At 36.0% G+C, this 25,931-nt stretch overlaps 6 protein-coding genes across 7 annotated transcripts; 2 read left to right on the forward strand and 4 right to left on the reverse strand.

Annotated features, from left to right (window-relative positions):
- Positions 1-23: 23 nt before the first annotated feature.
- On the forward strand, positions 24-807 carry LOC129237397 (NADH dehydrogenase [ubiquinone] 1 beta subcomplex subunit 7). The gene is made up of 3 exons (XM_054872120.1): positions 24-128; positions 187-635; positions 689-807. Exon 2 carries the CDS (start codon positions 211-213, stop codon positions 568-570), a length of 360 nt encoding a protein of 119 aa, XP_054728095.1. The 5' UTR covers positions 24-128; positions 187-210; the 3' UTR covers positions 571-635; positions 689-807.
- Positions 798-4,702, reverse strand: LOC129237395 (RNA cytidine acetyltransferase). The gene is made up of 11 exons (XM_054872118.1): positions 4,377-4,702; positions 3,871-4,318; positions 3,649-3,812; positions 3,100-3,589; positions 2,523-3,044; positions 2,363-2,462; positions 2,106-2,301; positions 1,819-2,042; positions 1,582-1,754; positions 1,084-1,472; positions 798-1,019 (listed from the first exon to the last, which is right to left on the reverse strand). Exons 1-11 carry the CDS (start codon positions 4,577-4,579, stop codon positions 905-907), a joined length of 3,024 nt encoding a protein of 1,007 aa, XP_054728093.1. The 5' UTR covers positions 4,580-4,702; the 3' UTR covers positions 798-904.
- Positions 4,703-10,038: 5,336 nt separating this feature from the next.
- LOC129238097 (peptidyl-prolyl cis-trans isomerase-like) lies at positions 10,039-11,021 on the reverse strand. The gene is made up of 2 exons (XM_054873136.1): positions 10,992-11,021; positions 10,039-10,899 (listed from the first exon to the last, which is right to left on the reverse strand). The coding sequence occupies exons 1-2, from the start codon at positions 11,019-11,021 to the stop codon at positions 10,357-10,359; spliced, it is 573 nt and encodes a 190-aa protein (XP_054729111.1). The 3' UTR covers positions 10,039-10,356.
- Positions 11,022-11,057: 36 nt separating this feature from the next.
- Positions 11,058-21,721, reverse strand: LOC129237496 (peptidyl-prolyl cis-trans isomerase-like). Of its 2 annotated transcripts, none has more exons than XM_054872286.1 (2): positions 21,297-21,721; positions 11,058-11,646 (listed from the first exon to the last, which is right to left on the reverse strand). In XM_054872286.1, the coding sequence occupies exons 1-2, from the start codon at positions 21,552-21,554 to the stop codon at positions 11,218-11,220; spliced, it is 687 nt and encodes a 228-aa protein (XP_054728261.1). In that variant the 5' UTR covers positions 21,555-21,721; the 3' UTR covers positions 11,058-11,217. The 2 variants fall into 2 exon arrangements, with proteins under 2 accessions (XP_054728261.1, XP_054728262.1); XM_054872287.1 differs by lacking the exon at positions 11,058-11,646 and adding an exon at positions 13,367-14,190.
- LOC129237497 (peptidyl-prolyl cis-trans isomerase-like) lies at positions 12,704-13,353 on the reverse strand. Its single transcript, XM_054872288.1, has one exon. The coding sequence runs from the start codon at positions 13,351-13,353 to the stop codon at positions 12,919-12,921; it is 435 nt and encodes a 144-aa protein (XP_054728263.1). The 3' UTR covers positions 12,704-12,918.
- Positions 21,722-22,951: 1,230 nt separating the features above from the next.
- LOC129237494 (uncharacterized) lies at positions 22,952-24,943 on the forward strand. Its single transcript, XM_054872279.1, has 2 exons — positions 22,952-23,875; positions 23,939-24,943. The coding sequence occupies exons 1-2, from the start codon at positions 23,141-23,143 to the stop codon at positions 24,590-24,592; spliced, it is 1,389 nt and encodes a 462-aa protein (XP_054728254.1). The 5' UTR covers positions 22,952-23,140; the 3' UTR covers positions 24,593-24,943.
- Positions 24,944-25,931: the final 988 nt, after the last annotated feature.

A 25,931-nucleotide genomic window follows, 5' to 3' on the forward strand; every position in this document is an offset into this window, starting at 1 on the left:
TCTTTTCAATACGGCTGAAATAAATGGCATTATCATAAATCTATTACAACTCAGTTAAACCAATCTGATTTTGACGTTTATCTGCAACAGCCTACAAAAGAGAGCTCGCCAGAAGTTGTCGTATTTACGTAATTTGTTTATAAAAATTTTAATTTGTGTAAAATTACTAATTTTATTCTTACACAGCAAAGCGGATATAGCAAGGACAATATGGGTAATGCTTATGCACGTGCTATTAAGCCAGATGTGACGCCCGGCCCTGACTGTGTGCCCTCATTTGATCCAATGTTGGGTTTTGAGTCGCGCAAGGAACGTGTCATGATCGCCACGGCCGAAGAGATGGAATCTGCAAAACTACCACTGGAAGATCGAGACTACTGTGCACACAAGCTGTTAAAGTATCGTGCATGCCGCGCCGATACCTTCCCCTTTGTATATAAATGCCATCATGAGAAACACGATTATCTCACATGCGAATATGAGGACTATGTACTCCGCATGAAGGAGTTCGAACGCGAGCGAAGATTACTCGAACGTCAAAAGAAGATCGAAAATCAACAGAGCGCCTAGGCTTTTTAGGATATTTAGTGGTTCAAAAAACTATATTACAATTTAATTGTAGTAAAGCATTGCGGGTATATTGTGACTAAATCTCTGTTGTATATGTACTGATTTTATTTAATTGCAGCTCTAGTGCCACAAATTAAACTGCAATGGACGCTAAAAGGTCTTGAGTAGTGTCGCATACAATTTTCAAGTAAATAGTCAATGAAAATATATTCAATAAAAAAAGAGGATTTAAATAAACGACTACCGGCTAAGGTATATTATATTTTATTATAAGCTACTTTTTCCAATATTTGTAGTAACAAGATTTACTACTTTCATATTAAAAGGAAACTAACTAAATCAAAGACTTCATAGAGGCTTTCATCTTTTTCCCCATTTTGACTTTTTTCGCTTTCGGCTGCTCTTTGGGTGCAATATCTTCTACTCCATCCTCCAACCGTTTAATTCCACTATAGCAAACAATCAAAATGTATATTAGCATTTTATATACGAAGATATCATTAAAAACTATACCTTTTAACAGATATAAGCTTGGTTTTACCATCACTATTCGTCAACGCCTTTGACCAGTCTTCATCGGTACCCTTAATGGCAAATTCTTTCAGGCTTTCCCTTTTTAGCTTTTTCAGCTCTTCCTTCTGTTTCTTAGATAATTGCTGGGCAGTTTCTTCCAATTCATCGTTGAGTGACAACGAAACTGGAACAAACTCTTCACCACGATTCAACTGCGTTTCACTCTTCATATGGCTTTCAATGTGACCTTCGATGACACCAAGCATATACTTGGCAGTTTTCTTTATCATATCATAAAATTTAGCCAAAATCTGGTTGCCCGGCATATTCAGCTCTGCTGCAATTGCATCAACTGTTTTTCCTTGCACGCCGATACCGAGAAGGACGGCCTGAAAATATGCATATATTAATTAAAACTGAGTGTGACATGGTATGCCATCCACGAAAGAAATTTCGTTCACGCAAACTGGTATTTTCTTTCCGCTATTTTATACCCACCTTTTGCAAAGTATCTATTTGAAGTTCATGCATTTTTCCTTGAAAATAAATATAGCTTATGTCGGTCACTAAATCTAGTATCAAGCGATATTCAATTTGATTACGCGAATATGCTTCCAACCGTTCAATGTCATGGGGCAAAAAGTAAACATCGAGCGTATGCTTGTCGAGCGCTGCAATTTGAAACATGAAGCATGAAAGAGGAAACAATTTCATAGTTTGATTTGTGCGCATTACCCTTTTGCTCAAATGTCGCCCATTTGTTATCGATTATAGATAATGCTAAAGTGGCTGAGAATTCTCTAAATGTTTTACTTAACAGTTTGATAATACGACGTCTAAAGTCGTTGAAATATAAACTCAACCATTCTGCACATTTTTTCTCTGGAGACGCGCCCGATTTATCTAGTGTATGCAACATAATGCAGGAATGTTCCCCAGTAATGTCATTGGACTTTTGACTGCAAAGAAAAAAATAGTTATCGAAGGTATGTATTATATTAAATGAAATTTCTAACTCCTACCTAATGTATACGGGCACGAACCCCAAACTTTTCCAGAATTTAAGAAGCTCTTGCGTTAGTCCATATGACGTACCCAAGTAGTCGATATGTTCCGGGACGCGCTCATTCAGACGTTTCAGTAGAGTGGGAATGCTGCGACGTGGACGTATTTGCTCTTTTAGAATACCTAATTGGTCTTCGTCAACTTCTTCGATACCTGTGGAATTATGTGAATTATATATATTATCTGTTGTAAGACGTTATGCTTTTTTGCTTACCATTCGCATTTTCTCCACCTTGTGGATTTTCACTTATGTCTGTAAATTTACCCTGATAATAATCTCGCAGCAGTTTAATTGCTCGTTTACCATATCCCATCTAGAATTTACATGCCCCAAATATTAAGACAATTTGGTTCTAAATTTTTTAACTATTTACCCTTTGATAGTTCGGATGCGTAGCAATTCTCACCACCCGCACACCGGACAACTTCGGAAATTCACGATCACCAAATTGCTCTGCAACGTTCCACGGTATTAAATCACCACTCGCTTTCTTGCCGCGACCCAAGGAGTCGCTTATTGTTTGTGAAGAAATTTCACCCTCAAGTGCCACTTGGACGACAACAAGTATTTCTGGCAGTTGATCCTTGCGTTGAATAGGTCCCAAAAGGCAGAAAAGATGATGCGCCGGTGCATCGCTCATCATTTGTAGGTCATTCGGACTGTTTTTGTAATGCGAAGCTACGTAAATGGAGACCAATCGATGAAGGAAGGATTCGGCTGCTTTGTGATATGAGAACAAGGCATCACGATCTATGTAATAGAGATCGCAAGCCTCTGGAGTTGGACAACCCGAACTGATGTTAGGTACAGTAGTGGTATCCAAACATAATAAATTAATTAACCAGGCTTCGATATCGTCGCCTTCGCTATAACGAATCGACTCTTCGAGTTTTATCTAGGAGACATCGGTTTTGTATTTCAACGCCATTTATTTTTTACGACATACTTACGGGTGGTGGTGCATTATTATCCTTCTGCAATTGTGTCATCAATTTCAAACTAAGCGAGCGTCCCGTTCCTTCGTAGCCATTAATAGTAGACGCCATGAATATCAAATACGGTCCCATCATTTTCTTTACCAAAGGCAAAGGTATGGCTGCAGCCTCATCAATTACCAACAGATCGGCTGCATTTAATAGATGTGTATCGGTGGGTGCAATATATTGTATGGTCTGGCGATTCGAACGGTTGATATTGATGCGAATGATGGCCTTTTTGTAATCTGGATTGGTGGAACGTATAATAGTATAATCAGAATGTTCCTGATAATCCAGAGCATCAAAGCCTTTAAGAACAAATTCAAAGAGCGTAATCAAATTCTCCGGATGAGGAGAAGTCACATAGACGTTAACATAACCGAAGGCTATTGCTGCGGCGATTGACAGTCCCATGGCAGCAGACTTACCACGACCACGTGCTGCGGTGAGCGTTGTGGGTGGTCTGAAAAGTTAAGCAATACATTTAGATATTACAAAATTTAATATTGTGAATGTGCTTACTTTAACTGCTTCTCCGCCAAAGCTTCAATGAACTGGGCAACAGCCCTAGCTTGATCGTATGTGCGGCATTGAGCCACAAGTGGTCCGGCGGGAGGTGTATCACGTAAACTTTCTCTTAAATCTTGCAACATTTCATTGTTCTCAGATTTGTCAATTTCAGCGGGCTGTAATTGTATATATTAATGCAAGTAGAATATATTAAAAATTCAATTTTAAAATTACATTAACAGCATCAACATTGATTGTTTTCGAACTTAACGGCAGCACGGTTAAGTCATCGTTGACCACTAGACAGCGCTTGCACTCAGCCAACGAGAGTATCAAACGTTCGTTGAAACGACAAGTAACCGTTTGGTGAGCTTCGGTACGAAAACGTTTATGCACATCCATGCTCATTGTATACAGTTGTTTAAGCGATTGCATGGTTTTTAACAATAATATTATCAAACCTCCACCTTCAACTGTTTCCACAGTACGCGCCAACAGGTTGGGCGTGAGCGCTTCAAAATCCTGCAGCACGCATACACCATAAGTGCGACCCAAAACAGCGTGCGTTTCCGAGTAGTAACGGCCGTGTATAGTTGTGGATACTCGAAATGTGTCGAACATGTCCGCATCGTTAACATCAATTTTACCAGCCGCAATCTTCTTAGCACGCTTACGGCCATGACTAAAATAAGCCAATAGAAAGCAATGATATTACAACTTTATACATATACATTACGTACTTAGATATGGCCTCATCTTTATTTTTGTAGCACCATAATACTGTCGGGCGGGCCTTCACTGTAGATTTAGTTAAAATATCGTAGAGTATCGGCACTTGATCGCGCGCTTTGTCCCCTATTATTATGAACATTGTTCGATGTCCCAACTTGACGCCATTTTCAATCATGACGCGTATGCGGTTGTCAATCTTCTTTTTTACCATTTTTTAATGTAAAACCGTTTTTAAGCTCTATATTATTTATATTTAAAATGTGCAGTTTGAAAGGATAAAACAAACTAAAGAATTACACGTGCGTCGTATGCAAAAATTCGTCTGCGTTTTTGACAGTCTACAGTTTTTGTTTTGATTCCCATGTTTACCATTTATGTTTTTGTTTTAGTTGAAAATGTATTACCGGATGGATGCATTAATGATACATTTGTTTTATTTCGCGGCCACCTGACACTCCAATTAGTAAGTTCTATTGGGATATTTGTAAATAAATGGTTTTTAAGTTTTTATTTTCATTTGCATAGACGCGCAAGTGCAGCTTTTCAACTCCAAATAGAGAATTTTGAGCTTGGACCCATTTTCACAAACAATGGGAAAAAATAGAATTCGGAATTTGTTGAAACCAAGGCGAATCTATACAAAGTGGTAGCGATCGAGAAACGTTTTTTAAATGAGATTATCAACGGAGAGAAAGTAGAATAATGGAATAAAGGACCAATAGATAAAATTAGTTTGTCGCGCATTTACAACATAATACGTTTGTGGTAAATTTTAACTACCATATAATTGAAAACAATGTGCGAAATACACACTTACATCAATACAATATTGGTGTGGCTTGGAAGAACGTACTCGCGTGATGCATACATATCAAGCAACGCAAAGATATAATAAAATGGGTTAAATTGTTAGATTATCACTCTGTCTGCACAATCAAACGCAGTACCCCCAATCAATAACACAATGAAATAGGAGGTAGTGCACTATCGCCATACCAGGTGAGAATACAAGGGAAATCATTCCCATGGCAGCCGGTCCGGCTGGAATTTAGAACAATGTATATTTTGGAATTTCTGGCAAACTATGTTTTTTTTAATGAAACTTGGTGGAGATGTTAGTGTGGTGTTAAGGAACACTCTTTATAACTTTAAATTATTCGGGGAATAATAGTTTTTTAATTATTTACATTCAAAATGCCCTCGGGAACTTCACTATAATTTGCCACATTACACCAAATATACACTCACACGCTTGTGTTTACCGATTTTCATGCTAATATTCTAATTATATCTATTAAAATTAAATGCAAATTCATTTGCCTATGCAATCACATTCCAATTTTAAGCGCGAATAAGAAGATTGGAATGCCAACAGTATGGTGTTGCCGGATGCCTGCAAATGAAAACAAAAAATAAGTTCTTGAGTTTAGTGTTAATCATGGGGGTGTGGGTTATTGTGCCTCCTTACTACATACACGCATATGACGTTTTAATTTTCTGTTCAATGGTTTTAACACGGAAAGGAGTTTTACGCAAAAATACTGTGCATTGCGTAGCCGGAGTTGGACTGATGAGGGTTATTTTTTTGAAGCGCGGCCAAAGGCCGCCCACGCGATAAGGACTTCTACGCAAAAATACTGTGTTAAATAATTTAATTTTAATTGCTTTATTATTTTTTGAGATACGCTTAATATCATTGCTTTTAAGTTTGAATGAGTTGTATGTTTTTATTTTCAAAATTATTTCTCAACTTAAAATTACAGCAAAAAATACTGCAGTTTTACAATGAACCTTCTACAGAACATCTCTGCATACGAACTTCGTTTTTATTTCAGGTGTATGGCAACACCAACTTTTCGCTAAATTAGAGAACTTTGGCCCCTATTATGAGCAACATTCGATCTTCGACTGTAGTCGAAAGTGCTGATCGAACGAATTTTCATTTGGTATTATGGTGCTCATTCGTTGAAGAATAGGACTATTGTGAATTTCGATCGCTCGACGCATTTACAATAGATAATTTTTTCTCAGCTGATACAGCAAATCAAAATAAAAGAAAAACCGATTGTGTTGAAATTCTTTGCTAACATTATTTTTAAAAGTTAAAAAAAGTATTTTTTGTGAAAATGAGTACAACGAAGTTGTGGTTCGACGATGATTCGATGAAAGATTAGTGGAACTAGCTAGAAGTAGAAAACAGTTGAGGGACGCATCGCTAGAAATGGCTTCCACTGAGTACGTTTAGAATTTTCAAAATGTGTTGACGTACTTAATATTACAGAAATTTCCTTACAGATTTTTAAAGAACTTTAGATCATCTAAAGAGGCGTTTATGAACCTACTGCCCAGTACAGAAAACCCGTTGCAGCAGTGCACCCGAGCCAAATTGATTCCAAATATTTTAAAGCTAGAGACAGTTCTGCGATTTTGTGCTCAGGGATCGTACCACTTGGTAATGAAGATATGCTAGGACTTGCTCAACCCACTGTGTACGATGATGCTGAAGATATTGAAGTGGAGTCAAATAGAGAAGTAGAAAACATAAGAAATTAAATTCATAGAATATTATAGAAAAATCTAAAAAGTATTAAACAGAAACCTTTACGCCACAGTTTCTGTTTTATTTTTGTTATAAATTTTCTTTATTCAATTATTCGTCATTCGAAAAAAATATGTATTTCAGTTCCTCTACGTATTTCAGCCCATACCTGCGAAGGGAAAATAAAAATGTATTTCTATAAACATCACAAAAAAAAACTATTATTAAGCTTAATCCATTTTGCTGCCGTTCTCACTGATGGTCCCAAGCAATTCAGCTCCGTTGTAAATTCCTCCCATTTTTTGGCTGCTTGAACTTTGGTGCAAATCCCTTTTGCGAATTGTGGATTCGCCTTTCTAATTTTTGTTTGGTACTCACGACTTTCGACCTGCATAAAATTAACAAAATTAGTATATATTTATTATTTGGTTACTATAAAACCATAAATAATTGCAAACAACTTACACTTTAACAAGTTTTCCCTCAATACGCTACACAATCGAAAGCAAAATTGCATTCGACTCTAAATTCGGTATACAACGAAAATTTCGACAGCATTGCACCGCTCATAATACCAAATTGACATTCGATTTTCGATCTTCGACAACCAACGAATATCGAAGATCGAATCTAACTCATAATAGGGGCCTTTAACATTAAATTACTTAAAAACTAAGCGAGATATCAAAAAATTTTACTCTTTCATTTCGCTTTCTTTTGCCGAGTTCTATAAGAATCCGCCATTAAATGGCGGCGCCACGGAAACAGCAGTATTGCCCATTTATGGATATTTTAGGCAATATACACGCCTGCTTGGACCTCACCAACAATCAACGGAGAACAATGTGTGTGTGTAAGCATTAAAACAAAACATTTAAATATTGAAATCAAAATATAATTTTAATTGAAAAAATAAAATGAATACTTGTATGTGTATCTTTCTATAGATGTGTTGACCTGCCTCTTGAGCTAAATTTTGTATGCGGTTACAACATAAAGAATATCAGTTACCACTTACATATACTTATGTACATATATCATATTATGTTTTCAATATAATGTACTTATGTATGTGATTTTATTCATCATCATTTCACATAGTAATGTGTAAAAATAGTACTTACATATAATACAAATATTTCAATTAAAAATTGTTGCAATATTGTAGTTTTATTCACTTGAATTATCAGTGCTTCCTCCAATTTCAATTTTGCAGTTGATTGAAAACATCTTGTTGGTGCTGTTCTAGATTGGGTTTATTAATCTGTTGGTGCTATTCTAGTTTTCCTTTATTCCTTATCTGAATAAAATGAGCATATTTTTTCTTTATATTGGGTTGGGGAATAAGTTCGTAGCGTTTTTAGTGAACACTTTTATTTAAACAAAAAACAATAACTATATCAATCAGTTAATCAATTATGTATTCGCCGTTGCTGTTTCATTTCTAACGCCTTCCCATCTCTCGATCGATTCGTTGATGCCGTTCCCCCAAAAACCCACTGGTCTGGTGCCAAAGAAGTTGTTGAGCCAGTTTTTATCGAAAGTCACGTCTTTCATATCGCGGAAAAGTGATTATCGGTTGGTGCAAGGTCCGGAGAATACCGCGGATGCTGAAGGACTTCTCATTCGAGCTGTTGTTGTTGTAACATCATAAACATTCCCCATACTTACATACGGTGAACGCTGCTGGAGTGACAGTCCTTGGCCGGATATAAATCCGCGTCGTTTCGGTAACGTAGAACCGGCTGTCGTGGAAACGACTTAGAGTGAGGTTTTGACGACTTGTGCAACATGGGGCCTGACGTTGTGAAGGTGTATGGTTTGACCATGTCGATCAGATAATTTGAAGGCAACTTTCTTTGTTTTTTTCGTTGAGCCCGTGAGCCACCCAGGCCCCCAATGGAACGAAGGTGATTGAGAATCGTTTTATGGTCGCAGTTCATTTTTTCCGCCAATTCACGACTGGTTTGGCGACCGTCCTCCTTCAAAAGAGATTACGAGACCATCTTCTTCGAATTCAGAAGGCCTTCCGCTGCGGGACGTGCCATCGACGTCAAAGTCGCCATTTTTGAACTTTGCAAATCCTTTCCTTGCTGCCTATGACACCTTTCGCAAATGTCCAGGGCTGCTTCGAAAGATTTTTGACCTTGATGAAATGCAAAGAAGAGTAGGTGTCGAAAATGTTGATTTTTACCTCCTGAGCATTCCATTTCTAAGCCTCAAAGGTAATAAAAATTTAAATAACTCAAAAATACAATTAACATAGTTTGGTAGATCAGAAATCGTTCTGTCGAATGAATACTAACCCACATGGACTTATTCCCCAACCCAATAATTACACTCAGGACTAATTGTCACTTTACGTACGTTTTAATACCTTGAGGTAAGAAGGGGAAATGGAACTACATCAAGACGCACACCACAAATAGGAGGAGCTCGGCCAAACACGCAAAAAAGGTGTACGCGACAATTATACAATATATAGGGTTTTTCAGTAAGAGCGCTTCAACTTAAGTTTTTTTTTTTATTTTCGAGTTTGAACATATACATTTAAGTATGAATTTCGATTTCTTTTGCATGACCACCGCGTGCACGTTTTACGAATTCCAATCGTTGAACCCAATTTTCGACCACTCTTTTGCATAAATCAGCCGAAATTCCAGCAATTTCGCGTTCAATATTGACTCTGAGCTCACAAATCGTCGCCGGCTTGTTACTGTAGACCAATGACTTCACATAACCCCAAAACGGGACGGCTTGTTAAATGGACCGTAAAATGCCCGTAATGCTCTTAAAGTGGCAGCAACAGAACGATTATTTTCATAAAAAATTTGCACGATTTGCAATCGTTGCTAAAGTGTGTAGCGTTCCATGATGAAATGTATACTAATGAAGTTTACAAATGACAAACGAAAAATAAAAAATATTGCGTCGTTCGCCCTCCCTATCGGAAAAAAGTTGAAGCGCACCTATTGAATAACCCTATATATAAGAAGGGGAAACCATATTTCCCATAGCAAATGAGCCAAGTCCTGCTCCACCTGATCTTTCCTACGCAGAGGAGGCCATCCCGTTCCTCTGTTACCTCTATCATTATTTACCCAACCTTTTATAATTTAATATAATGTACATATGTATGTATATCTTACGATTTATTTATACTTTTTGGAATATTTGAATTGATGTAACCTTTGGTATTATTTCCTAAATCGGCTGCCATAAAATAAATTTTCTTTCCCAAGCAACAGTTTCTATCACATAGTTGTTACAACATTACATAGTTTCAAATTTTAAATCGAATGCCTTGCAATGCGTACAACTCTAATAAACCTATATATGTATGTATGAATTTGTTTCACGCCCATTGTGGCAAAGCTCCAGTCGCGCCTATCACAAAACCACATTTGCTCCGCTTACAATACTTTATCCAATTACATTCGTTCGGTAAACTATTTTATTTCACCGCAATCAGCAATAACTATTTTCTTCATGGGTCCTCCACTCGCACACCCCAATGCTTCCATGGCTTTTACCACTTCCATGCCTTGAATAACCTGACCAAAGACCACATGTTGTCCATCCAGCCAAGCTGTCTTCACGGTGCAAATAAAGAACTGCGAGCCGTTGGTGTTCGGCCCAGCATTAGCCATAGACAAAATGCCGGGTCCAGTGTGCTTTAGTTTAAAGTTCTCATCCTTGAATGTGTCACCATAAATGGATTTGCCACCAGTGCCATTGTGGTTTGTGAAGTCACCACCTTGGCACATGAAATTCGGTATTACACGATGAAATGTGCATCCCTTATAACCAAATCCTTTCTTGCCGGTGCACAAAGCGCGAAAATTCTCTGCAGTTTTGGGCACAACGTCTTTGCGGAGCTGAAAATATTTATGCAGAATTGGCAAACACTGGTTGGTAAAACGTTTTTTAACAGTTAACGCAAATATTTTATATGCAGTTCGGCGGCTCGGATGGGATCGAAAATGCACACACTAGTGTTTTCTACAATGCTTGAATGTGTGATTGTGTGAAAATGTTATACCTACTCCGAAACTATCATATTTTAAAGCAATCCATAGTGTACTGATGAATGTAAATGTGAATAATGTTTCATTTATGTGTAGTATTGCTGGTCAAAGTGCAAAGGCAATTATTATTCCAATCTTTATTTGAAATAATTCATAAATGCATAATGAAAAGACAATTTTATTAATTAATGCAGTCGATCGATATCACTCCAGCACAACAACCAAACCAAACTCACGAAATGTATGTATTTGCAACTAGAGACTAAATTCTGATGTAAAATTTCAATCCAGAACACCAGAGTCAGCAATTTCAATCTTGCGTTTTGTTTTACCAGAATCTGAACCGAAGCCTTCAATTTTCTTCACTATATCCAAGCCTTCAACAACCTTGCCGAAAACGACATGTTTATTATCCAACCATTCAGTCTTTTCAGTGCAAATGAAAAATTGAGAGCCGTTGGTATTCGGACCAGCATTCGCCATGGATAGGGTTCCTGCTCCCTCGTGTTTCAGAGTAAAATTTTCGTCTTTAAAACTGGCTCCATAAATTGATTTCCCACCAGTGCCATTATTGTCGGTGAAATCGCCGCCCTGACACATGAAATGAGGAATGACTCGGTGAAAAGTGGAGCCTTTGTAGCCGTATCCTTTCTCGCCGGTACATAAAGCACGAAAGTTCTCACAAGTTTTTGGTACAACATCCGTGCGAAGCTGCAATTTCGGATAAGTTTCATTACGTCTGGGCAAATCTTAATTCAAATTCTAAATAAGTAAGTACATATACTGGTATGATTCGACATTCACGTGAAATATTTTTTCATGTGAGAAAAAAAATGCTTTCCACCTGGGCAACAAATACAAAGGCTTTCCATTTTTTTTTAAATATAATTGATTAGTCTTCCGATATCTGACCAAATCTATGGACTTTTGGCAAAACAACTTTAATTGACTCCTCAAATTTTTACATATTAAGCTCGTTGGATTCAATGCAATATTTAGAGACCATAAATTATTCGGGACTGCAGCTCCACAACAGATCTAATTGAAAAATAGTAAATTTGTATATGGAATATCATAATGCATTGATGCATGTATGTATACGGCAACCGCCGTAGCCGAAAGGGTGGGGTGCGTGACTACCATTCGGAAGTGCGTAGGTTCGAATCTCTGTGCATGAAGAAGCACCAAAATAATAGAAAAAGTTTTCGCCCGCCTCTTGGCAGACAGTGGCAAAACTCCGAGTGTATTTCGGCCACGAAAAAGCTCCTCATAAAAAATATCTGCTGTTCGGAGTTGTCCCTCCAAGTGCGGAGCGATGTACGCTACAAATAGGAGTAGGAGCTTCGCCATAGAACCAAAAAGAATGTAAGCGCCAATTATATATTGTATAAATTTATTATATTAGTTTATGTAAAAATAAATCCATTATTTTCTCGGTAGATGACTGTAGTGATCGACATTCTCGTGAAGTATCGATCAAAAAATTTGAAGCTTATGCTCGTTGCCAAGGTGACAATTCACACTAAAAAATTTGTTTGCTGTTGTTTGGTCCATTCAGTTGTGAGTTACAGTCCTTTGCCAAAAGTGAACAAATGCTTTCGGCTAGCCCCTAACAATTTAAATTAAGAGAAAATACATTTTATTACAATGTCGAAACATCGTGTAACAGATATTCGGATTTATCTTAGTCAAAATAGAAGAGAAAAACCTGGACAACAAATACGTTAGAATTTATATAGACTTAGTTGGTACAAAATTAAACAAAAAATTGTGATTATTCTAATAGAGTTCCAAATTTATTTTTTATTCGCTCATGATAGAAAAAACACTGCAGGAAAATCATTAAATTCATGTTTCCAAATACTTTACTAGAAAGTTGAAGTACTGATAAATTTAAATGCGACAATGCGGCTTGAATGTTATATTATTCTTAGCTACTTTAAGCTTTCATATATATTTTAGGATGTTAATTTAAATCGCTGCTTAAAGCGCTCCACTCTCAGCGACTACAATTTTCTTGCTTGTCTTGCCGGACTGTGATCCCAAACCTTCAATAGCTTTAACTACATCCATGCCTTCGACAACCTTGCCGAAAACCACATGCTTGTTGTCCAACCAAGCTGTCTTCACAGTACAAATAAAGAACTGCGAACCGTTGGTGTTGGGTCCTGCGTTAGCCATTGATAGAATACCGGGTTCGGTGTGCTTCAAGGAGAAGTTCTCGTCAGCAAATTTAGCGCCATAGATGGATTTTCCACCAGTACCGTTGTGGTTCGTAAAATCACCACCTTGACACATGAAGTTGGGAATCACACGATGGAAACAGGAGCCTTTATAACCGAAACCTTTTTCGCCAGTGCACAAGGCACGGAAATTCTCAGCAGTTTTGGGCACAACATCGGGACGGAGCTGTAACATATTGTAATTTAATATTGATTAGTACGTTTTTTGTTAGCGCTTTTTGCGCAAAACTTTTTTTTTATTTAATTATTTACGGAATAGACGACAAAACACATCACACGTTAAGTTTAGAATAATTCAATTTCATTGCGGGTCCAACACTCATGCACCTAGCATGTAGACTTCTCACCACATTTAAACAAGTCAAATCACTTGGCACTCACACATGCATGTACATATACTTCTGTACTCGTACGGCATTCAAACTTTACACCACATTCCTGCAGTACTTATATTTACAGCTAATCAATTCTAATACAAATAAAGTAAGTGATTTAATTTTAATTCATTTGTGAGTATGTACTGTGTATATTTCAAGTTATTCTATTAATACGAACGAACATGTACTTATTTCTTATAATATTCTTATTCCAATTGTCCACTATCTTCGATAACAATTTTCTTCGACGTTTTGCCCGATTGACTACCAAGTGCCTCAATACGTTTAACAACATCCATTCCCTCTACTACTTGTCCGAAAACGACATGTCGGTTGTCCAGCCATGTAGTTTTTACAGTACAAACAAAAAATTGTGATCCGTTTGTGTTTGGGCCGGCGTTAGCCATCGATAGAATACCAGGTCCAGTATGTTTTAATGTAAAATTTTCGTCATCAAATTTATTGCCGAAAATTGATTTGCCTCCGGTGCCATTGTGTTGTGTAAAGTCACCGCCCTGGCACATAAAATTCGGTATCACTCGATGAAAGGATGAACCTTTATAGCCGAAGCCTTTCTCACCGGTGCATAGTGCGCGAAAATTCTCCGCAGTTTTGGGCACAACATCTGTGTGAAGCTACAAGGATGATGTAGAAGAGTGTTGTTGAGAGAGTTGGAATTAGGAAACTCCTGCATACTGCATAATTTGTGGGTGTAGTTTCAAACTTATTGTTACAAAATTTATAGAGATTCACACTGAAAAGGCTCTGACTCACTCCAATTATTCGCATTCATCTATAACAAGTAATGGCACAAATATATATGAACAAACATACACACAATTCATTAACCCTGTTGCATACAAAGCTTACGCACACATGTGTCATATGTATACCTGTTTTTTTAAATATGACATCAAATTCGGGTTACGTAAGCTAATTCTAAAAGCCAAATCAAGCTGTGACTCAATCTATTATATAAGCACATATACAGTTACAACTAAACTAACGGCTATTATGGAAATATCAGTCTATGAAAGAAGTGTTTACAGGCCATAAGAAATGATTGATTGGTAAAAGTGCAATAGATGGCAATATCCTTTAACTCTTCGATTTTATTGCAATGCAATCCATTAGGAAATCTATCAAATGCTATCATTTAATCAATTTATTTGTAATAAATGAACATGCGGGCGTACACAGTACGCTGGTTATTTACAACATATAAACTTGAATGTGCGCGTGAGCTCACAAAAGAATTTAATATTTATGTATTGAATGTGAGTGAGACTTGTAATAGGTTCACATATAACTAGATTATCTACCTTTCTGAGCTGAACTCCCAATCCGTAATTAATAGGCGAGATTACCCATACAAAAATTCTTTCTCGAAACCAGAAATTATAACCATACTTTTTCCCACACAACCCTGTGTTTTCTGTGTTATCGATATTTACTATTATAAATGTGAGCATAAACGAAAAATAAAAAAATCCAAATAAAATGGTTGCCCGCAAAGAAGAGGTTTGTAATCATAATTCTAATCAAATTTTTCTTATTTATTTATTAATTAAGTATTCATATTACAGAAAAAAAATAATCCCTCCATAGCCGCTTTGCCCTGTTATTGCTTATTATAAAATTAATATCGAATTTGGCATGCGAATGACTGCCATAATTTTATGCAACTTCAGTAGATGTCGTTTACGAATTTCCTCCAACTGTCTATTACTAGCAGCAAATTATTACAATTAAATTAACTAACTATTGCTTCTAAAAGGCAAATCTTCATATCGTTAATAATAATCAAAGAAACTAAAAACAATAAAATATTCCAAAAACTTATCAAAACAGTCTTGAAAGCTGATTGTTAATTTTGCAACTAATCTACCAAAGGTGAACGTGCAGATTTATTCCTGTGAATGCATTGCTAATCACTTCGTTGTCTGCAGACCGCTTTGATTCTCCTTATTTATCCTCAATGGATAATCCTCAGTGTCTATACAAAGATCCACATAGTATGCAGATAACTTCTAAAACGAGAAGTTGCAATTCATGTACTAAAATTAGCGAACGCAATTCAACATCAAAATTTCCCAGCAAATCCAAGCAAAAATATTATACAACGTTTGATAAACACTTAGTATGTACTTAAAATAAGTTGAGTTTTAAAATTCGTTATCATTTGATTCTTATCATTTCCTAAAAACTCATTCTTGAACTGTTGCTGAAGTTGAGTTTTCGAGAAAGGATTCGTGCGTGTTCGGAATTACCTTCGCATTGGTTTGAATTTTCGAGTCGGAATCTAAAAGGTGTTCGGTAATAATAAAAAGGAATATTTTGCGTTATCATAGCAATCCACTGGCCTCTCTGATGCATTTTAAGTAAAGATTTATCGATAAAAACAAACAATGAAGCTTAATATAAAAAAAGAAACAAAAACAAAAAAACAAAAAAAAAAAAAAAAAAAATTAAAAAAAAAAAAATAAAAAGATCGAATTTCATAATACCCCCGATTAACCACTTTCTGGTACAATTTATTTGCCTTACAATTTCTATATACAAAATTTTTATTTAACAAGTTTATGTATTAGTTTGGGAGAAAAGAAATCCATTAGCGCCTGGGTGATGCTACGACTACTAAGATACCGGTTAACTTCGATTATTTCTGTGGTTTTATCGTTATTTTAACATCAGTGGCCTGGCCTTTATCAAAGAAAAACTGTAAAATGTACCGATTTTCTCTTTATTGACTTCCATTGCTAACACCCTGGAACTCACAACTGAATGGAACCAATTAAAAACAGCAAACGAATTTTTTTAGGTTGGAATGACACCTGGACAAGAAGCATAAACTTTAAATTCGTTGATCGATTCTTTACGAGATGTCGATCACTACAGCCATCTATAGAGAAAATAATGGATTTCTTTTTCCCCAAAATAGTATTTAATTATAATTGTGTCGTTGCTAAGTAAATATATAATACTTTACGATAAACTTATAAGTTTTCATATCAATTAAATTACGGAAATGGTATAAATATTATTTTATAATTAATCTTAATTTAAACTAGTTTAGATACATAAATATTTTTAAATAAAAGTTAAGATTATTTCATTTGATACCAGTTGGAGAATTTCCTTCGAGGCCAAGTGCAGAATTACCAATATCTCAACTTGATATCTAAGAACCCTATGACCCTTTGTAAAAAAGAGTTTCTTATAATAAATTGAGAACTCTACAACTCGCTTGCTGAGAATTTGCATTGCAGATTTGATATAAAAAAAAATATTGGTTGGGTTCGAATCCTATTTGAATCAAATATAGATATATAGAATTATTTTAAGCAGCCCAAAAACAATTTAATTTAGAACGTGATACATCTTGTTATTGGCTTTATAATTTGCTAACGCTTGTGTTTTATCATTTCATCTGTCGGATGAAGCGGCAGATAGAAAATACTATATTCCCTGCGCTGATTTAACAAGATGCATTTATTTATTAAAAAAATACATTTTATTATTAAATTTATTAGTACTTATCTGGACATAGAATCCACTCCAAAAACTATGTATGTTTTAAATTTATAACTGTAGACTTAGCTTTTTGACTTTTTTTTTAGCTTTATTGTTAAAACTAATGGCGTTTATTGAAGTAGTTAGTTAAAATTTAATAACAATTAAATCGATGAATCAAATTTATGACTTCGTCATCCCTGTAAAATAATCGTTTCGTTTGCCCATGTACATGCTAATTTTTGAGTACCTGAATATGTACGTTGCTGTGTGTATGCAGTATGTATTCTAGACATAAAAATTTGTTTTGTTGTGGCCCAATCCTAATGGTAAATATCGACAAATTATTCACAATTTACATTTAGTAGGCATGTCATATCGATCCAAAAGTGTATGAATTGTTAAAATTTAAGTTGGACATTTTTTTTTTGAGGAGTAAAAAGGTATGTACTATATTTGCATGTCCGAGTACAATTGCATACCCCTTAATTATTACCCATACACACACGTACATTTTCAAATATGTAATTATGTGAACATTAACAAAATTTCAATTTCAAAAATCTTTAGTAAGTTACTGAAAGAAAATCATGAATCATACATTAACTTAGTCACTTATATCATTCAATACTATTACAAATATAAAAAAATACAATTAATGAATATTGATTAAATTTGATCAATCAAACGTAATACAGTAGAATCCGGGTAGAGTGAACCAATTCGAGCAAAGCCTGTAAACTTAATCAAGATTGTTCATAGAACTCAAATCAAGACCCTTTAGGTAAATTTATTCAACATATTGTATTTAAAATACCATATCATTTTCAATGCAAACATTTTTATAATGTAAAATTATCATTATTATTATTCTTTTTTTTCAACAAAATGGTTCGACTGTTAAAGGCTCTCGTTCACATTCTAAAAGCGAAAACATGTACTTTTTAAGTTATTTCGTTTCAAAGTAAAATTGACCAATAAGTTATAACAAAAGAGCAAATGCCATAATTTATGTGTAAATTTCCTGTATCCAATTTGTATTTATTGAGAGATATATAGGGTGTCTTTTTAAGAGCTTGAGAACTTAAAATGATAATACAAAACAGATATTGTTGGAACAAATTTTTTATTATAATCTGGTAGTTAATTTCGTGGCATTTATTTTTGAATATGATATCTGACATATGTCCGCCGCGGCTACGAGTTGCATGGCCCATTCGGTCAGTCAAATTTTTGACTACTTTTTCCAATAAATCTAGCGTCAATAGTGGTTTCAATATAGCAATAAATCGATTGTTAAGCGCACTGTATGGCAAGTTGCGCCATCTTATTGGAACTAAATGTAGTCGATATTTAGCCGATTCATTTTTGGAAACGAATTCATTTCAGTCAACATGGCTCGATACCCCCCGCCATTTACCGTAGCGGCAGCTCATTCCATATTTTGAAAAAAAAATTAAGGATTGGTGATGCTTTGCGAACAGATTTATTTTTTTTCAGAGCAAATTGCCACAATGTGGCAGCGTGTCTGTGTTAAACTATTCATGATGACTTGCCAAACCTTACTGAACACAAATGTCAACACAGTTTGTTAAACTATCGATAGTTTTCATGCAGCTAAAAAAAAATCACCCGATATGTACATTAACACTTTGGTGACCGGTGACGAGTTAACTCGTCTTTTCATGCCCAAACGTTGTTGACCGGTGACGAGTTAACTCGTCATTGCACTTGCATTATCTATTTCACTTTTTGACACCCAGGGCGATATAGAATACTGCAAACACTTGGCGTATCGGGTTTAGTCGTGTCCGCTCTATAACAAAAAAATTACTTTTCTTAGTATTTCGATTTCTATCACAATTTGAGTAAAATTTCAAGAATTTCAACCATGACGGAACGTATCGGCGAAGAACTTTTTAATGAATTATACGCGGATAGTTTATCTGATTGTCCGAGTGATTTCGAAATAAATTGTAGTGATTCCGAAAGTGATGAATCTGACATTATACCACCAAAACGACAAAAAAGAAATGCTATAGAATCCGATAGTGAAAGAATGTTTTACTTTCATATTCAATTACAAAAAAATAGGCGGTGATATGGCATAGTTTCTGTGTAAAATTGCCGGTCAGCAAAGTGTTAACATATTGCTTTAATAAAAAAGGCGTTGAAAATTTAGCATAAAAAATTGAATGATTTTTAAGTCTGCTTGGCAATAACCGTCGCTATAGAAGCCAAATTTTACTTAAAAAATGTGCAGCCAAAAGTGCATTAAAAATTTCCCGACTTTAGTCATACAAGTATGATAACAGAGATGCCGGATCAGAATATAACTTGTTCATTAACAGACCATATGATTCCAAAATGAGTTTTAACCGTGTGGGCCGATCCCAAAAGTCTCAAGTGGTTCACAGACGGTTTGAAAACAAATACTGGAGTCGCTGAGGGGATATAGGTCCAAACACGAAAATCTCCGAATCAATGGGCAAATGGCTTAACGTATTTCAAGCTGAAACCTAACCTGCTTAGTGCAACAAATAAAACTGTACTTCCGTGGGTTCCTGGTCACTCTGGAATAAAAGGTAATGAAATTGATAATGAACTTGTTAGGGAGTAGTGCCAGTCAATAGGATTAGTTTTAAATACTTCTAAAACATGTACTACAAAATAGATCTTTTAGGTCGAAAAGTGTCGGCCATTGGGAACACCACAGATACAAAATTATTATTATATACATATATCTATTTTAGAGGTTGCTATGTTGCGTTATTATTAAACTTCTAATAAGGAAATATTGCTCGTAAATTGGGTTCCTATTTTGCTGTGTTTATTCGCATCAATTTGTTTTGTTTGTCCACTATTCCAGCCATGCTTTTCAGCTATTGTTAATTCGGTTGAGGCGTTAGGAGTTTTATAATTTATAAACGGAAATTGAAATTGATTTGTAATAAATGCACTGCATAATTATAATTGATTACATTCCAGATTCCAACAGCTGCTTTATTTTTCCCATAATCAACCATAATTTATTCGTAAACTAAAATGGTTAGCTAAAATTAAACTTGTCAAAAACTTATGTACACTGCAAAAAAATCAATATTTTGTTAAAATTAAAATTTTGCGAGACATCCAATAGCATTTATAGATACAAAATGCTAGTTACATATTACCATCTCTTTCTTATGCCTGTGCTGTACTGCAATGTCATTTACAACTTGTTCACTCAAGGTCACATGGTCATTTTGATAATGTACTCTCATTGAACGCTACACGTGCATATATTTACATGCTTATGCATATACAAATTCCAAATGCAAAAAAAAATCAATGCATTTCACACATTTCAAAAACTTTCTGACCAGTTTCTATTGGGATGGGTTTTGAAGGTCGGCAATGGAAAGTTACTAATCTCGAGTCTCCCTTTTCTAGAACCTTACACACATACACACACACACAGCGTAACCCATCCACATGTACAAACATCGGTACTCACACGAATACAAGCTCATTAGTATATACGCTCAACTGAATTACCGGCCGAACTTGCCTTCCCTCTATAACCTACTGAATAGGATAATTTCGAGATATCCACTGAAACGCTACAAATTCGACCCCTTACCACGCTTTTAATTTCAATGAACACGTGACATTACTACCTACTTAAAATGTGATAAATGTGTTTATAAACAAGAGCAAATTAATAGAACCGATTCTAAATATATTTTATTAGCTTGCCATATGTAAATTCTACCAAATATCTTCGAAGGTAATCACAAATTAAAAAATTTTACAAGTCATAAACAGGCCACTTAACCGAAAGCTTGGCGTCATCGGCCACCGCATCAACGCACACTTTCAAAATCCGGCATAAGCAAACCCAATATGTATGTACACGTATCTCTTCGTTTGTGTCAGTATGCGCAACCATATAGAGAAATTGTACAACGTCTGACGAAACACACCCACTAATCTACTCTACCAAATAGCAATTTTAATCAATTTCCTTCATTTTTATTGTTCTTTTGCACATTCCGTAATATTAACTTAACCTCACATTTTTTCCTCCAAAAAAAATAAACATCCAACTACACCACTTCCACATATATCCACGCCATTCTTTACACAATAAAATACCAATTTAGTGAAAGAAGTGGTCAATTTCATGCTTGTACTAATTTAAATGAATTTATTCCTCGCAGGTGTTAAATGAAAATAAATTATTTACCTCCATAACGATGCGTCCAAGTGGTTGTCCATCGGCAGCCATATCGAAAAATACACGGGGAAGACCCATTTTGCCTTTATTAAATTTACTCGCGAAACGAACACCAAGAAATCCTATTTGAGACTGAAGTCGAAAATTAATATGTCCGACTTCGATTCCGGTTTGTAGAAAATTCGATTTTTTTGCCAAAATGGCGAGCGGTCGTTGCTGGCGGCAGCAGCCTCGTACCAGTGTTGCTGTTGCACCGAAAAGCGCCATATTAACTCGATAACAACACGTGGATATAGATAACGCCGGTTATCGTCAAACACAGTCAAATGTCAAAGCTTTTCTTCTACAGCCGGTAAACCTACAAAATTAAAAAGAGCAACGCTTCCATTTACCGTTTACCTTGCACAAATATTGTTACCTAATCTTCATTCTTAGCGATGTAAGACTCACTATCGATTTTGATGTGAACATCATTGATAATGACCCAGTGATGATATTGTAATACGAAAGAAAGTTCTACCGTGAATGGCATACAACTTTTATAATAATATTCGGTTGTAATAAAAATTTAAAGATGTTGGTTGTCAATAAATAACAATTTGTACCATTCTTAGTATGCATACCAACATCATGATTACACAATAAAAGGCTTGCTCTGTAAGCAGCTTTCTCGTTTGCTCTTGACAAATTGGCTCCTTTACAAAACACTGGGTTGCTGGCTTTAAGATTTTTGAGTAAAAACGGAAGAAAAGTAAAATTTGTGGTAAAGATCATTTCGTTTTTAAAAGGGTGTGCTTAAAAACAAGAACATTCTCGGGATGTCCAGGAGGTAATTCTCACAATGAGACTAGGGCATATTTGAAATACCCATTCTTCAATTTTTTAATCAAAATTTTTAGAAACTTTACGGGTGTATAGTTTTGTAACCTCGCAACTATATTCACACTTCCACGCTTGCCAGAGGTCTCTTCCATTTCATACCTTTTATTATTTTCATGTCAAAGCATTTGACATTTCTTTTCATTTTTTTCAACAGAGTTGTTCGAATCGAAAGTTTAATTGAAACGGGAGAAAACATTTATAGAGAACGAGAATTACTCAAGGTCATAGTCAATACAAAAGGTGGCCCTATCGAGCAAAAGTAAATTGATTCTTAATTTCGTATTATTTTCACATATTTTTTACATTGAATTGAATAAAAGTAATTTTCCAAACTAAATGAATGCCCTTTTTAATTCGTTACACTTCGAGTGCCGGACCCTGTATTGGCATATAACAAGACTACGAAGCGCAGGCTTCGTAGCATACGCCAAAGTATGTATTGGCCTCGGGAGACGGTCCAGCATGCTTGACTGAGCTTTGTGTGTGTTAGTGCAGTCGGGTGTCGTCGTGTCACACATACTTGTTGTCGGCTTTTGAATGATGAAAATCAAAAATTTTAGATATTAGCGTCAATCAGCCGACACGCACACATATAAAGTTCTTGTCAAACAATGCTACAATGCTTGACCGTCACCCGAGGTCAATAAACAAACTATAAGCCTCTGGAGGAAGCGGCTTTCTGTTTTAAGATTTCCCAACGCAAGAACTATTGCTAGAAAAAGAAACAAACGCAACCTATTTGTTAAGCAATGGCTGTTGACTATCAGCCAATCGGGATCTCAATCACTAAATAGCTCGCTCAGCTGTTTCCATTTGTCAGTTATTGACAGCTGTAATTTAATAAGAAGAAACATTTAAATGTCCTGTTTGCATTCTGCGCCAAAATTGTCGCTTTTCCGTTAAAAATCATATGATTTGTACTTAACTGACTTTGAAAGAGTTTATTTTCGAAAAATTTGTGTGTTTTTACAATGATGACACGAAGGGGTGATGCGCGCCGGTCAACTCCACAGTTCACTCCCACAAAACATAAGGCGAAGACTCTAAAACAAGAACAGATGTGTCGGTCTCCAAAATTCGTCAATTTGCCAGCAAAACCTGTATACTCTATGACCTCCCGCGATTTTCAAATGGATACCAATGCCCACGTAGAAGTGATTGGTGAGCAATTGAAGGACTTTTGCTGCATCAATTTCTACCAGGCGGCGATAATACAAAATAAACATCTGTTTCGAGGACGGACGGTATTGGACATAGGTTGCGGCGCTGGCATTCTCTCACTGTTCGCCGCTAAGGCTGGTGCTGCTCATGTTTATGCTGTAGATTCCTCAAATGTTTTAGACTACACCGAACAAATTGTGCGTGACAATGGCTATGCCGGTGTGATACACGTAATTAAGGGATCTTTGGCGAATATAGAATTGCCAGTTGCGGAGGTCGATATTATTATCTGCAATTGGTTAGGCTATTCCATGTTGTTTCAGGCGGCTTGCGACATGGTAATTTATGCCCGTGACAAATGGCTGAAGAAGGAGAATGGCATAATTTTGCCGGATGTAGCAAAATTATTTATGGCTGCTGTGGAGGAAAATAAAATTAAAAATGAGCGGGTGGAATGGTGGAACGATGTATATGGCGTAAATATGAAGTGCATGCGTGAGTGTGCATTGTCCGAACCGAGTTTTCAGTTGGTGCAGCCACAGCAAGTAGGCGCAAGAATTTATTCACAAATGAAATTTGTCTAAAAATCCGTTTTTTTTTTCTTATAGTTGTTGAGTACACAATTTGGCATTAAGTACCTGAACATGTACACAGCTACAAGGAAGGATTTAAATTTCCGTTGTAAATATATGTTGGAAATGCGACGCAGCGGTTACATGGATGGCATCGTTACATATTTTCATGTATTCTTTACAAAGTCGCATACGCCAATGGGTTTTAGTACGGACCCTTGTGCAATGCGTACGCACTGGATGCAAACTGTATTTTTCTTAGATAAATCTGTGCACGTAACTTCTGGTGAACTCTATTATGGCGGCATTGAAATGTGTTCTGTAAGTCGCGACTTTGATCTCAACAATATGGAGTTAGGCTTTGAAATGTTCAGTGGAGATCCAGCTCAGTTACAACTAGAGGCAGAAATGCGTTGGAAACTCAAACCACATGCAGCAATTGCCAATGACAAAATTAAAGCAAATGAGAAGGAACATGAATTAGAAAACAAAGGGCAGGAGCAGCACCTGGAAAAAGTGATCACGATAAAGAAAAATCCTGTTTCACCGAAAATATCAATTAAAGTTGAGGAGGAAAAGAAATCTGCTCGTTCACCTGTTTCACCTACTTCGGTTGTATTAGGAGATTACGTGTATCCATGCGTGGCGGGAAAGAAAGGCAAAAAAACAAAACATTCCAAGAAAGGTTAAACAACTAACCCAAATATAGCTTAAACTTCGTTAGTGGGTTGGAACTGTTATAAATTTTAAGCAGTTTAATGTATTAATTGTACCTTTAATTAGTTTGCATATGTATAAATACATCACAATCTGTGCACAGAGTGCGGATATATGAGGTCGAAAGGCAATATCGATACCAATATAACACAAACTATATTTAAGTTATTGGCTATCAGAAAACGATTGAATTTTTACTCTTAAATTATACTGATTATTTGTTACAATATTATATTTTGCTTAAAAAAAAAAAAAAATCTAAATCATTCATTAAAAATCACTTCTGTTGTATTTAGTTGTGTTTTTAAAAGCGACAACTTTTAATTTAATGAAGTTCTCAAAATTTTATTGGTGTAAATATAAATTTAATGAATTAAACTAAATTAAATGCAATATTTCAGTTAAGATCTGTAAGAAAGTTAAAAAGAAGGTCGAAGAAATTTTTAGAGCAGACTTTCTACTGATACTTTTGTGAAGTGTATGATATAAATCATATTTCTGTGTAGAAGGAATTTCGAAACAAGTCGACATGTATATGGCGTATAGAGAATATAAAAGGCGCATGCCGGTTACTTAGATAAACATATGAAACTTTCTCTTAAACATTCCAAGCGACGCTTCATCGGATGACATCGTCCACGCTTTTGCGTCATACGTTAGGACGGGCGTGATGAGAGCCCTGGAATGTGGTAGTTGTTTTGCTAATTTGAGTAAGTGTGAGAGAGTACTCGGTTAAAATTAGAAAATCATACTTAGTTCTTTATCCCTAAAAAAAAATAAATAAATAATTGAGACAATCAAGACAATGCGCCGTGCAACAAGTTTTGATTGAAACTATTACAAAAATACATTAATTGAACTTCGAAATTCCCTCACATCCACCGTTTTCGCCAGATTTGTCTCCCAGCGACTGCTTCTGCGCGATAACCGCTTACGCGATTTTGGCCGAGTTTAACAAAGCGCGCCAGTCGTTTCTTTCTCCTGCTAACCGGCGCCAGTCGGACACACCAAGTGAAGTCAAGTCCTTCTCCACCTGATCTTTCCAACGTTCTTTTTCCTCTGCTACCACCAGCTGGCACTGCATCGAATACTTTCAGAGCCGGAGTGTTTGTATCCATTTGGATGATATGAGTCAGCCAAAGTAGCCGCTGGATCTCTATTCGCTGAGCTATGTCTGTGGCGCTGTAAAGCTCATACAGCATTGTTCCCTTGCCTGCGATATTCGCCGTCGCAGAATCTTTCTCTCAAACACTCCAAGCGTCGCTTCATCGGATGTTGTCATCGGTCAAGCTTCTGCGCCATACGTTAGAAC

The sequence above is a fragment of the Anastrepha obliqua genome, chromosome 2 (genome assembly GCF_027943255.1).
Source record: "Anastrepha obliqua isolate idAnaObli1 chromosome 2, idAnaObli1_1.0, whole genome shotgun sequence".
NCBI lineage: Eukaryota > Metazoa > Arthropoda > Insecta > Diptera > Tephritidae > Anastrepha > Anastrepha obliqua.

Coding starts and splice junctions, on each gene's coding strand:
- LOC129237397 (XM_054872120.1), top strand. CDS start 211: ATGGGTAATGCTTATGCACGTGCTATTAAGCCAGATGTGACGCCCGGC.
- LOC129237395 (XM_054872118.1), bottom strand. CDS start 4,579: ATGGTAAAAAAGAAGATTGACAACCGCATACGCGTCATGATTGAAAAT. Junction 2,302..2,362: donor AGGTGGAGAAAATGCGAATG/GTAAGCAAAAAA, acceptor ATAATTCCACAG/GTATCGAAGAAGTTGACGAA. Junction 2,043..2,105: donor TTCGTGCCCGTATACATTAG/GTAGGAGTTAGA, acceptor TTTTCTTTGCAG/TCAAAAGTCCAATGACATTA.
- LOC129238097 (XM_054873136.1), bottom strand. CDS start 11,021: ATGAAACATTATTCACATTTACATTCATCA. Junction 10,900..10,991: donor ATTCACATTTACATTCATCA/GTACACTATGGA, acceptor AGAAAACACTAG/TGTGTGCATTTTCGATCCCA.
- LOC129237497 (XM_054872288.1), bottom strand. CDS start 13,353: ATGTTACAGCTCCGTCCCGATGTTGTGCCCAAAACTGCTGAGAATTTC.
- LOC129237496 (XM_054872286.1), bottom strand. CDS start 21,554: ATGGCGCTTTTCGGTGCAACAGCAACACTGGTACGAGGCTGCTGCCGC. Junction 11,647..21,296: donor TTGGACGCATCGTTATGGAG/GTAAATAATTTA, acceptor CCGAAATTGCAG/CTTCGCACGGATGTTGTACC.
- LOC129237494 (XM_054872279.1), top strand. CDS start 23,141: ATGATGACACGAAGGGGTGATGCGCGCCGGTCAACTCCACAGTTCACT. Junction 23,876..23,938: donor AGTTGGTGCAGCCACAGCAA/GTAGGCGCAAGA, acceptor TTTTTCTTATAG/TTGTTGAGTACACAATTTGG.